The 12,412-nt window shown below is 54.9% G+C and overlaps 1 protein-coding gene across 1 annotated transcript; it reads left to right on the top strand.

The window, feature by feature from the left end:
- Positions 1 to 57: 57 nt before the first annotated feature.
- On the top strand, positions 58 to 2,802 carry LOC135537825 (uncharacterized; the record flags this gene model as incomplete). The annotated part of the gene is made up of 3 exons (XM_064963839.1): positions 58 to 1,695; positions 1,867 to 2,211; positions 2,325 to 2,802. Coding segments are annotated over 3 exons (2,461 nt in total), but the record flags the coding sequence as incomplete, so codon positions are not given.
- Between the last annotated feature and the right edge of the window lie 9,610 nt (positions 2,803 to 12,412).

Here is a 12,412-nt window from a genome sequence, read left to right on the forward strand (position 1 = left end):
TAGCACTTCCCTCCCAGCACTCCCCCACCTCCCTCAGCACTCCCCCACCTCCCCCAGCACTCCCACCTCCCCCACCACTCCCACCTCCCTTAGCACTTCCACCTCCCCCAGCACTCCCCACCTCCCCCAGCACTCCGCAACCTCTCGCCAGCACTCCCAACCTCCCCCACCACTCCCAGCCTCCCCCAGCACTCCCAACCTCCCCCACCACTCCCACCTCCCTCAGCACTCCCAACCTCCCCAGCACTCCCACCTCCCTCAGCACTCCCACCTCCCCACCACTCCCACCTCCCTTAGCACGCCCACCTCCCCCAGCACTCCCCACCTCCCTCAGCACTCCCACCTCCCCCAGCACTCCCACCTCCCCCAGCACTCCCACCTCCCTCAGCACTCCCAATCTTCGCCAGCACTCCCCCAGCACTCCCCACCTCCCCCAGCACTCTCCACCTCCCTCAGCACTCCCCACCTCCCCCAGCACTCCGCACCTGCAAGCACTCCCACCTCCTCAGCACTCCCCACCTCCCTCAGCACTCCCACCTCCCCACCACTCCCACCTCCCCCAGCACTCCCACCTCCCACCACTCCCACCTCCCTTAGCACTTCCACCTCCCCCAGCACTCCCCCACCTCCCCCAGCACTCCCCACCTCCCCAGCACTCCCACCCCCACCACTCCCACCTCCCTTAGCACTTCCACCTCCCCCAGCACTCCCCACCTCCCCCAGCACTCCGCACCTCCGCAAGCACTCCCACCTCCCCACCACTCCCACCTCCCCCAGCACTCCCACCTCCCCACCACTCCCACCTCCCTGCACTTCCACCTCCCCCAGCACTCCCCACCTCCCTCAGCACTCCCACCTCCCCCAGCACTCCCCACCTACCCCAGCACTTCCACCTCCCTCAGCACTCCCAACCTCTGCCAGCACTCCCCACCTCCCCCAGCACTTCCACCTCCCCCAGCACTCCCCACCTCCCTCAGTACTCCCCACCTCCCCAGCACTCGGCACCTCCGCAAGCACCACCCACCCCCCTCAGCACTCCCACCTCCCTCAGAACTCCCACCTCCCCCAGCACTCCCCACCTCCCTCAGCACTCCGCACCTCTGCAAGCACTCCCACCTCCCTCAGCACTCCCACCTCCCCAGCACTCCCACCTCCCTTAGCACTTCCACCTCCCCCAGCACTACTCACCTCCCACCAGCACTCCCACCTCCCCCAGCACTCCCCACCTCCCCAGCACTTCCACCTCCCTCAGCACTCCCACCTCCCTCAGCACTCCCACCTCCCTCAGCACTCCCCCACCTCCCCCAGCACTCCCCACCTCCCTCAGCACTCCCCCACCTCCCACAGCACTCCGCACCTCCCCAGCACTCCCCACCTCCCTCAGCACTCCCCACCTCCCTCAGCACTCCCCACCTCCCCAGCACTCCGCACCTCCCTCAGCACTCCCACCTCCCCCCAGCACTCCCCACCTCCCCAGAACTCCCACCTCCCCCAGCCTCCCCACCTCCCCAGCACTCCCCACCTCCCTCAGCACTCCCCACCTCCCACAGCACTCCGCACCTCCCCCAGCACTCCCACCTCCCCCAGCACTCCCCACCTCCCTCAGAACCTCCCACCTCCCCCAGCACTCCCCACCTCCCCCAGCACTCCCCACCTCCCTCAGCACTCCCCACCTCCCCAGCACTCCGCACCTCCGCAAGCACTCCCACCTCCCCCAGCACTCCCACCTCCCCAGCACTCCCACCTCCCTTAGCACTTGACCTCCCCCAGCACTCCTCACCTCTCCCACAGCACTCCCACCCTCCCCCAGCACTCCCCACCTCCTCCAGCACTTCCACCTCCCTCAGCACTCCCACCTCCCTCCAGCACTCCCACCTCCCTCAGCACTCCCACCTCCCCCAGCACTCCCCACCTCCCTCAGCACTCCCCCACCTCCCACAGCACTCCGCACCTCCCTCAGCACTCCCCACCCCACCTCCCTCAGCACTTCCCACCTCCCACAGCACTCGCACCTCCCAGCACTCCCACCTCCCAGCACCCCGCACCTCCCCCAGCACTCCCCACCTCCCTCAGCACTCCCACCTCCCTCAGCACTCCACACCTCTCCCAGCACTCCCCACCTCCCCCAGCACTCCCCACCTCCCACAGCACTCCGCACCTCCCCCAGCACTCCGCACCTCCCTCAGCACTCCCCACCTCCCCCAGCACTCCGCACCTCCCTCAGCACTCCGCACCTCCCCCAGCACTCCCCACCTCCCCCAGCACTCCAGCACTCCCCACCTCCCCAGCACTCCCACCTCGCCCCTCCCACCTCCCCACCTCAGCCAGCACTCCCCACCTCCCCCAGCACTCCCACCTCGCCCAGCACTCCCCCACCTCCCCACCTCCCAGCACTCCCCACCTCCCCCACCTCCCCCCACCTCCCCCAGCACTCCCACCTCGCCCAGCACTCCCCACCTCCCTCCTACCTCAGCCAGCCTCCCCACCTCCCCCAGCACTCCCACCTACCCCAGTACTCCCACTTCCCTCAGCCACTCCCCACCTCCCCCTGCTGATTCCCACCTCGCCCATCTGACTCCCACCTCCCCACCTCAGCCAGCACTCCCCACCTCCCCAGCACTCCCACCTACCCCAGTACTCCCACTTCCCTCAATCCGCATCCCCCAGCACTCCCACCTCCCCACCTCCCCCAGCACCCCCCACCTCCCCCAGCACTCCCACCTACCCCAGTACTCCCACTTCCTCAGCACTCGCACCTCCCCCAGCACTCCCACCTCTGCTTTGTCTACAAAACAACAATGATTGGGGGCAGTCAGTGGCGCTGTTTCCTCTACTGCGGATTCCATCATTAAATGGAAATGTAAGTTTTTTAGAAATGTGTTTTCCCCGTATGATGATTGCTCCTACAGCAGCTCTAACAGCTTGCTGAGTGAGGGGGGAGTCTGATTCATCCATCAGCCAGTGTGTCACCATAGTTGACGCATTTCCGAACGGAGCTGCAGTGCTTGGCTTGAACACACTCCAGCAAACAAAATCCTGGAACTGTTTCCTCTCCAAATGAAAAATGACTTTGGCATCTCCGACCCTGGCTGGCCCTGGCGGTGGCACAGCATTGCACTACAGTCGATGCCCACGCAGAGGGGTCGATTTTACCACCCTTTCTGGGGAGAAAGCGAAGCTGGCAGATGCACTGATAAAGTCCAGAATGTGGTTGTATCACTTGCATCTTCAAAACAATTCACTCTGTATCGTCTATCGTCTCACTTCCCGAAGACGGCAGCAACTGACACCTACAGGCCTGTGATAAGCACTAATAACAACAGTCTACAGGAATATAGGAGCCAGACAGAGATGCCTTGGAGAAGAAACAGAAGACGTCCTCTCACAGAACAGATGATACAAACAAATAGACTTGGACAAATCTTGAGGATACAGCAATAGAACATACGGCAATAGAACATACGGCAATAGAACATACGGCAATAGAACATATGGCAATAGAACATACGGCAATAGAACATACGGCAATAGAACATACGGCAATAGAACATACAGCAATAGAAGGTTCATGCCCGTATAATAGTAGTGTAATAAGTGCCATTTCAGTGTCACACAGGAAGACAGATGGAGGAATAGTGTAAAAAGGCCTGTTAGATCCTGCTCTGTGAATCTTACTCCCCTTTCCTCCCTACACTCCCCACCAAGCCCCAACTCAGTGTGAATCTATACTCCCTTTCCCTCCTACACTCCCCACCAAGCCCCAACAGTGACGAATCTGCTCTCCCCTTTCCCTCCCTACACTCCCCACCAAGCCCCAACTCAGTGTGAATCTATACTCCCCTTTCCCTCCTACACTCCCCACCAAGCCCCAACTCAGTGTGAATCTATACTCCACTTTCCCTCCTACACTCCCCACCAAGCCCCAACTCCAGTGTGAATCTATACTCCCCTTTCCCTCCCTACACTCCCCACCAAGCCCCAACTCAGTGTGTATCTATACTCCCCTTTCCCTCCCACACTCCCCACCAAGCCCCAACTCAGTGTGAATCTATACTCCCCTTTCCCTCCCTACACTCCCCACCAAGCCCCAACTCAGTGTGTATCTATACTCCCCCTTTCCTCCTACACTCCCAGCCCCAACTCAGTGTGAATCTATACTCCCCACCAAGCCCCAACTCAGTGTGAATCTATACTCCCTTTTCCTCCCTACACTCCCCACCAAGCCCCAACTCAGTGTGAATCTATACTCCCCTTTCCCTCCCTACACTCCCCACCAAGCCCCAACTCAGTGTGAATCTATACTCCCCTTTTCCCTCCCTACACTCCCCACCAAGCCCCAACTCAGTGTGAATCTATACTCCCCTTTCCCTCCCTACACTCCCCACCACCAAATCTATACCTCTTTCCCTCCCTAGCCCCAACTCAGTGTGAATCTATACTCCCCTTTCCCTCCCCTACACTCCCCACCAAGCCCCAACTCAGTGTGAATCTATACTCCCCTTTCCCTCCCTACACTCCCCACCAAGCCCCAACTCAGTGTGTATCTATACTCCCCTTTCCCTCCTTACACTCCCCACCAAGCCCCAACTCAGTGTGAATCTATACTCCCCTTTCCCTCCCTCCTACACTCCCCACCAAGCCCCAACTCAGTGTGAATCTATACTCCCCTTTCCCTCCCTACACTCCCCACCCCCACCAAGCCCCAACTCAGTGTGAATCTATACTCCCTTTCCCTCCCTACACTCCCCACCAAGCCCCAACTCAGTGTGAATCTATACTCCCCTTTCCCTCCCTACACTCCCCACCAGCCCCAACTCAGTGTGAATCTATACTCCCCTTTCCCTCCCTACACTCCCCACCCCAAGCCCCAACTCCCCAGCCCCAACTCAGTGTGAATCTATACTCCCCTTTCCCTCCCTACACTCCCCACCAAGCCCCAACTCAGTGTGAATCTATACTCCCCTTTCCCTCCTTACACTCCCCACCAAGCCCCAACTCAGTGTGAATCTATACTCCCCTTTCCCTCCCTACACTCCCCCACCAAGCCCCAACTCAGTGTGAATCTATACTCCCCCTTTCCCTCCCTACACTCCCCACCAAGCCCCAACTCAGTGTGAATCTATACTCCCCTTTCCCTCCCTACACTCCCCACCAAGCCCCAACTCAGTGTGAATCTATACTCCCCTTTCCCTCCCTACACTCCCCACCAAGCCCCAACTCAGTGTGAATCTATACTCCCCTTTCCCTCCCTACACTCCCCACCAAGCCCCAACTCAGTGTGAATCTATACTCCCCTTTCCCTCCTTACACTCCCCACCAAGCCCCAACTCAGTGTGAATCTATACTCCCCTTTCCCTCCCTACACTCCCCACCAAGCCCCAACTCAGTGTGAATCTATACTCCCTTTCCTCCCTACACTCCCCACCAAGCCCCAACTCAGTGTGAATCTATACTCCCCTTTCCCTCCCTACACTCCCCACCAAGCCCCAACTCAGTGTGAATCTATACTCCCCTTTCCCTCCCTACACTCCCCACCAAGCCCCAACTCAGTGTGAATCTATACTCCCCTTTCCCTCCCCTACACTCCCCACCAAGCCCCAACTCAGTGTGAATCTATACTCCCCTTTCCCTCCCTACACTCCCCACCAAGCCCCAACTCAGTGTGAATCTATACTCCCCTTTCCCTCCCTACACTCCCCACCAAGCCCCAACTCAGTGTGAATCTATACTCCCCTTTCCCTCCCTACACTCCCCACCAAGCCCCAACTCAGTGTGAATCTATACTCCCCTTTCCCTCCCTACACTCCCCACCAAGCCCCAACTCAGTGTGAATCTATACTCCCCTTTCCCTCCCTACACTCCCCACCAAGCCCCAACTCAGTGTGAATCTATACTCCCCTTTCCCTCCCTACACTCCCCACCAAGCCCCAACTCAGTGTGTATCTATACTCCCCTTTCCCTCCCTACACTCCCCACCAAGCCCCAACTCAGTGTGAATCTATACTCCCCTTTCCCCACCAAGCCCAATTCCCTCCCCTACACTCCCCACCAAGCCCCAACTCAGTGTGAATCTATACTCCCCTTTCCCTCCCCTACACTCCCTACACTCCCCACCAAGCCCCAACTCAGTGTGAATCTATACTCCCCTTTCCCTCCCTACACTCCCCACCAAGCCCCAACTCAGTGTTAATCTATACTCCCCTTTCCCTCCCTACACTCCCCACCAAGCCCCAACTCAGTGTGAATCTATACTCCCTTTCATCCCTACACTCCCCACCAAGCCCCAACTCAGTGTGAATCTATACTCCCCTTTCCCTCCTACACTCCCCACCAAGCCCCAACTCAGTGTGAATCTATACTCCCCTTTCATCCCTACACTCCCCACCAAGCCCCAACTCAGTGTGAATCTATACTCCCCTTTCCCTCCCTACACTCCCCACCAAGCCCCAACTCAGTGTGAATCTATACTCCCCTTTCCCTCCCTACACTCCCCACCAAGCCCCAACTCAGTGTGAATCTATACTCCACTTTCCCTCCCTACACTCCCTCCCCAACTCAGTGTGAATCTATACTCCCCTTTCCCTCCTACACTCCCCACCAAGCCCCAACTCAGTGTGAATCTATACTCCCCTTTCCCTCCCTACACTCCCCACCAAGCCCCAACTCAGTGTGAATCTATACTCCCCTTTCCCTCCCTACACTCCCCACCAAGCCACAACACAGGGTTCTCTTACTGATGCCCATCACACGTCAACGTAAAGCTGGGTTGCTCCATAGCAATGGAGGATAATGGTTGTGTTTATGAAGACCTATTGTAGCGCTGCGTAGGTCGACAGACACTATCTCCATGCACTGATAGGACTGCGGCATTGCTCTGTGTTTTAGACCTCAGGGTTCTTTGATCGTCGGCATTCCTATGTGTGTGTTGTCGTTACTACACTTTTCCCTCGGATAGAAGAGAGTGAGAGGAGAGAAACAACAGAGCGAGAGAAGGAAAATGGTGAGAAGCTTTCCTTTTAAATGAGACAAAATGTTTGCAGCTCTCTGTTCCAAGGGGCTACAGAAGGATACAGCTAAATCACAACCTTATTTTATTATTTCACCTTTATTTAACCAGGTGGGCTAGTTGAGAACAAGTTCTCATTTGCAACTGCGACCTGGCCAAGATAAAGCATAGCAGTGTGAACAGACAACACAGAGTTATACATGGAGTAAACAATTAACAAGTCAATAACACAGTAGAAAAAAGGTGAGTCTATATACATTGTGTAGCAAAAGGCATGAGGAGGTAGGCGAATAATTACAATTTTGCAGATTAACACTGGGGTGATAAATGATCAGATGGTCATGTACAGGTAGAGATATTGGTGTGCAAAAGAGCAGAAAATAAATAAATAAAAACAGTATGGGGATGAGGTAGGTAAAAATGGGTGGGCTATTTACCCATAGACTATGTACAGCTGCAGCGATCGGTTAGCTGCACAGATAGCAGATGTTTGAAGTTGGTGAGGGAGATTAAAGGGAAGGCTAGGGCTCGGCTGGCTAAACACACACACACAGCGAGAGTTACAACATTTACTGGCTAATCAGTCATCCACAGGCATGGTAGATGGTCGAGAGAGAGAGCCCTGTATGTCCAGATCAGTGGTAGATGGTCATGGTAGATGGTCGAGAGAGAGCCCTGTATGTCCAGATCAGTGGTAGATCGTCATGGTAGATGGTCAGAGAGAGAGCCCTGTATGTCCAGATCAGTGGTAGATGGTCATGGTAGATGGTCGAGAGAGAGAGCCCTGTATGTCCAGATCAGTGGTAGATGGTCAGAGAGATGTCAGATCAGTGGTAGATGTCATGATGGTCGAGAGAGCCCTGTATGTCCAGATCAGTGGTAGATGAGAGAGCCCTGTATGTCCAGATCAGTGGTAGATGGTCAGGGTAGATGGTCGAGAGAGAGCCCTGTATGTCCAGATCAGTGGTAGATGGTAGATGGTCAGATCAGTGGTAGATGGTCGAGAGAGCCCTGTATGTCCAGATCAGTGGTAGATGGTCAGGGTAGATGGTCGAGAGAGAGAGCCCTGTATGTCCAGATCAGTGGTAGATGGTCATGGTAGATGGTCGAGAGAGAGCCCTGTATGTCCAGATCAGTGGTAGATGGTCAGGGTAGATGGTCGAGAGAGAGAAGCCCTGTATGTCCAGATCAGTGGTAGATGGTCATGGTAGATGGTCGAGAGAGAGAGCCCTGTATGTCCAGATCAGTGGTAGATGGTCATGGTAGATGGTCGAGAGAGAGAGCCCTGTATGTCCAGATCAGTGGTAGATGGTCATGGTAGATGGTCGAGAGAGAGAGCCCTGTATGTCCAGATCAGTGGTAGATGGTCATGGTAGATGGTCGAGAGAGAGAGCCCTGTATGTCCAGATCAGTGGTAGATGGTCATGGTAGATGGTCGAGAGAGAGCCCTGTATGTCCAGATCAGTGGTAGATGGTCATGGTAGATGGTCGAGAGAGAGCCCTGTATGTCCAGATCAGTGGTAGATGGTCAGGGTAGATGGTCGAGAGAGAAGCCCTGTATGTCCAGATCAGTGGTAGATGGTCAGGGTAGATGGTCGAGAGAGAGAGCCCTGTATGTCCAGATCAGTGGTAGATGGTCATAGATGTAGATGGTCGATCAGTGGTAGATGGTCATGGTAGATGCGAGAGAGCCCTGTATGTCCAGATCAGTGGTAGATGGTCAGGGTAGATGGTCGAGAGAGCCCTGTATGTCCAGATCAGTGGTAGATGGTCAGGGTAGATGGTCGAGAGAAGAGAGCCCTGTATGCCCTGTATGTCATGGTAGATGGTCAGATCAGTCAGTGGTAGATGGTCAGGGTAGATGGTCGAGAGAGAGCCCTGTATGTCCAGATCAGTGGTAGATGGTCAGGGTAGATGGTCGAGAGAGAGCCTGTATGTCCAGATCAGTGGTAGATGGTCATGGTCGGGATGTATGTCCAGATCAGTGGTAGATGGTCAGGGTAGATGGTCGGGTAGATGGTCGAGAGCCCTGTATGTCCAGATCAGTGGTAGATGGTCAGGGTAGATGGTCGATCAGTGGTAGATGGTCAGGGTAGATGGTCCCTGTATGTCCAGATCAGTGGTAGATGGTCATGGTAGATGGTCGAGAGCCCTGTATGTCCAGATCAGTGGTAGATGGTCATGGTAGATGGTCGAGAGAGAGAGCCCTGTATGTCCAGATCAGTGGTAGATGGTCATGGGTAGATGGTCCAGATCAGTGGTAGAGAGGGTAGATGGTCCCTGTATGTCCAGATCAGTGGTAGATGGTCATGGTAGATGGTCGAGAGAGCCCTGTATGTCCAGATCAGTGGTAGATGGTCATGGTAGATGGTCGAGAGAGAGCCCTGTATGTCCAGATCAGTGGTAGATGGTCATGGTAGATGGTCGAGAGAGAGCCCTGTATGTCCAGATCAGTGGTAGATGGTCATGGTAGATGGTCGAGAGAGAGCCCTGTATGTCCAGATCAGTGGTAGATGGTCAGGGTAGATGGTCGAGAGAGAGCCCTGTATGTCCAGATCAGTGGTAGATGGTCATGGTAGATGGTCGAGAGAGAGCCCTGTATGTCCAGATCAGTGGTAGATGGTCATGGTAGATGGTCGAGAGAGAGAGCCCTGTATGTCCAGATCAGTGGTAGATGGTCAGGGTAGATGGTCGAGGAGAGCCCTGTATGTCCAGATCAGTGGTAGATGGTCATGGTAGATGGTCGAGAGAGAGCCCTGTATGTCAGATCAGTGGTAGATGGTCAGGGTAGATGGTCGAGAGAGAGCCCTGTATGTCCAGATCAGTGGTAGATGGTCATGGTAGATGGTCGAGATGTATGTCCAGATCAGTGGTAGATGGGTCAGGGTAGATGGTCGAGAGAGAGCCCTGTATGTCCAGATCAGTGGTAGATGGTCAGGGTGGTCGAGAGAGAGAGAGCCCTGTATGTCCAGATCAGTGGTAGATGGTCATGGTAGATGGTCGAGCCCTGTATGTCCAGATCAGTGGTAGATGGTCATGGTAGATGGTCGAGAGAGAGAGCCCTGTATGTCCAGATCAGTGGTAGATGGTCATGGTAGATGGTCGAGAGAGCCCTGTATGTCCAGATCAGTGGTAGATGGTCAGGGTAGATGGTCGAGAGAGCCCTGTATGTCCAGATCAGTGGTAGATGGTCATGGTAGATGGTCGAGAGAGAGCCCTGTATGTCCAGATCAGTGGTAGATGGTCATGGTAGATGGTCGAGAGAGAGCCCTGTATGTCCAGATCAGTGGTAGATGGTCATGGTGATGGTCGAGAGAGAGAGCCCTGTATGTCCAGATCAGTGGTAGATGGTCATGGTAGATGGTCGAGAGAGCCCTGTATGTCCAGATCAGTGGTAGATGGTCATGGTAGATGGTCGAGAGAGAGCCCTGTATGTCCAGATCAGTGGTAGATGGTCATGGTAGATGGTCGAGAGCCCTGTATGTCCAGATCAGTGGTAGATGGTCATGGTAGATGGTCGAGAGAGAGAGAGCCCTGTATGTCCAGATCAGTGGTAGATGGTCATGGTAGATGGTCGAGAGAGAGAGAGCCCTGTATGTCCAGATCAGTGGTAGATGGTCATGGTAGATGGTCGAGAGAGAGCCATGTATGTCCAGATCAGTGGTAGATGGTCATGGTAGATGGTCGAGAGAGCCCTGTATGTCCAGATCAGTGGTAGATGGTCATGGTAGATGGTCGAGAGAGCCCTGTATGTCAGATCAGTGGTATGGTCATGGTAGATGGTCGAGAGAGCCCTGTATGTCAGATCAGTGGTAGATGGTCATGGTAGATGGTCGAAAGAGCCCTGTATGTCCAGATCAGTGGTAGATGGTCAGGGTAGATGGTCGAGAGAGAGAGCCCTGTACGTCCAGATCAGTGGTAGATGGTCATGGTAGATGGTCGAGAGAGAGAGAGCCCTGTATGTCCAGATCAGTGGTAGATGGTCATGGTAGATGGTCGAGAGAGAGAGCCCTGTATGTCCAGATCAGTGGTAGATGGTCAGGGTAGATGGTCGAGAGAGAGAGCCCTGTATGTCCAGATCAGTGGTAGATGGTCAGGGTAGATGGTCGAGAGAGAGCCCTGTATGTCCAGATCAGTGGTAGATGGTCATGGTAGATGGTCGAGAGAGGAGCCCTGTATGTCCAGATCAGTGGTAGATGGTCAGGGTAGATGGTCGAGAGAGAGAGCCCTGTATGTCCAGATCAGTGGTAGATGGTCATGGTAGATGGTCGAGAGAGAGAGCCCTGTATGTCCAGATCAGTGGTAGATGGTGGGGTAGTGGTCGGAGGGAGCCCTGTATGTCAGATCAGTGGTAGATGGTCAGGGTAGATGGTCGAGAGAAGAGCCCTGTATGTCCAGATCAGTGGTAGATGGTCAGGGTAGATGGTCGAGAGAGAGCCCTGTATGTCCAGATCAGTGGTAGATGGTCAGGGTAGATGGTCGAGAGAGAGCCCTGTATGTCCAGATCAGTGGTAGATGGTCAGGGTAGATGGTCGAAGAGAGAGCCCTGTATGTCCAGATCAGTGGTAGATGGTCAGGGTAGATGGTCGAGAGAGAGAGAGAGCCCTGTATGTCCAGATCAGTGGTAGATGGTCATGGTAGATGGTCGAGAGAGAGAGAGAGCCCTGTATGTCCAGATCAGTGGTAGATGGTCAGGGTAGATGGTCGAGAGAGAGAGCCCTGTATGTCCAGATCAGTGGTAGATGGTCAGGGTAGATGGTCGAGAGAGAGAGCCCTGTATGTCCAGATCAGTGGTAGATGGTCATGGTAGATGGTCGAGAGAGAGAGCCCTGTATGTCCAGATCAGTGGTAGATGGTCATGGTAGATGGTCGAGAGAGAGCCCTGTATGTCCAGATCAGTGGTAGATGGTCATGGTAGATGGTCGAGAGAAGAGCCCTGTATGTCCAGATCAGTGGTAGATGGTCATGGTAGATGGTCGAGAGAGAGAGCCCTGTATGTCCAGATCAGTGGTAGATGGTCATGGTAGATGGTCGAGAGAGAGAGCCCTGTATGTCCAGATCAGTGGTAGATGGTCATGGTAGATGGTCGAGAGAGAGCCCTGTATGTCCAGATCAGTGGTAGATGGTCATGGTAGATGGTCGAGAGAGAGAGCCCTGTATGTCCAGATCAGTGGTAGATGGTCATGGTAGATGGTCGAGAGAGAGAGCCCTGTATGTCCAGATCAGTGGTAGATGGTCAGGGTAGATGGTCGTAGAGAGAGAGCCCTGTATGTCCAGATCAGTGGTAGATGGTCATGGTAGATGGTCGAGAGAGAGCCCTGTATGTCCAGATCAGTGGTAGATGGTCATGGTAGATGGTCGAGAGAGAGAGCCCTGTATGTCCAGATCAGTGGTAGATGGTCATGT

The sequence above is a fragment of the Oncorhynchus masou genome, unplaced genomic scaffold, assembly GCF_036934945.1.
Source record: "Oncorhynchus masou masou isolate Uvic2021 unplaced genomic scaffold, UVic_Omas_1.1 unplaced_scaffold_8463, whole genome shotgun sequence".
Taxonomy (NCBI): Eukaryota; Metazoa; Chordata; class Actinopteri; order Salmoniformes; family Salmonidae; genus Oncorhynchus; species Oncorhynchus masou.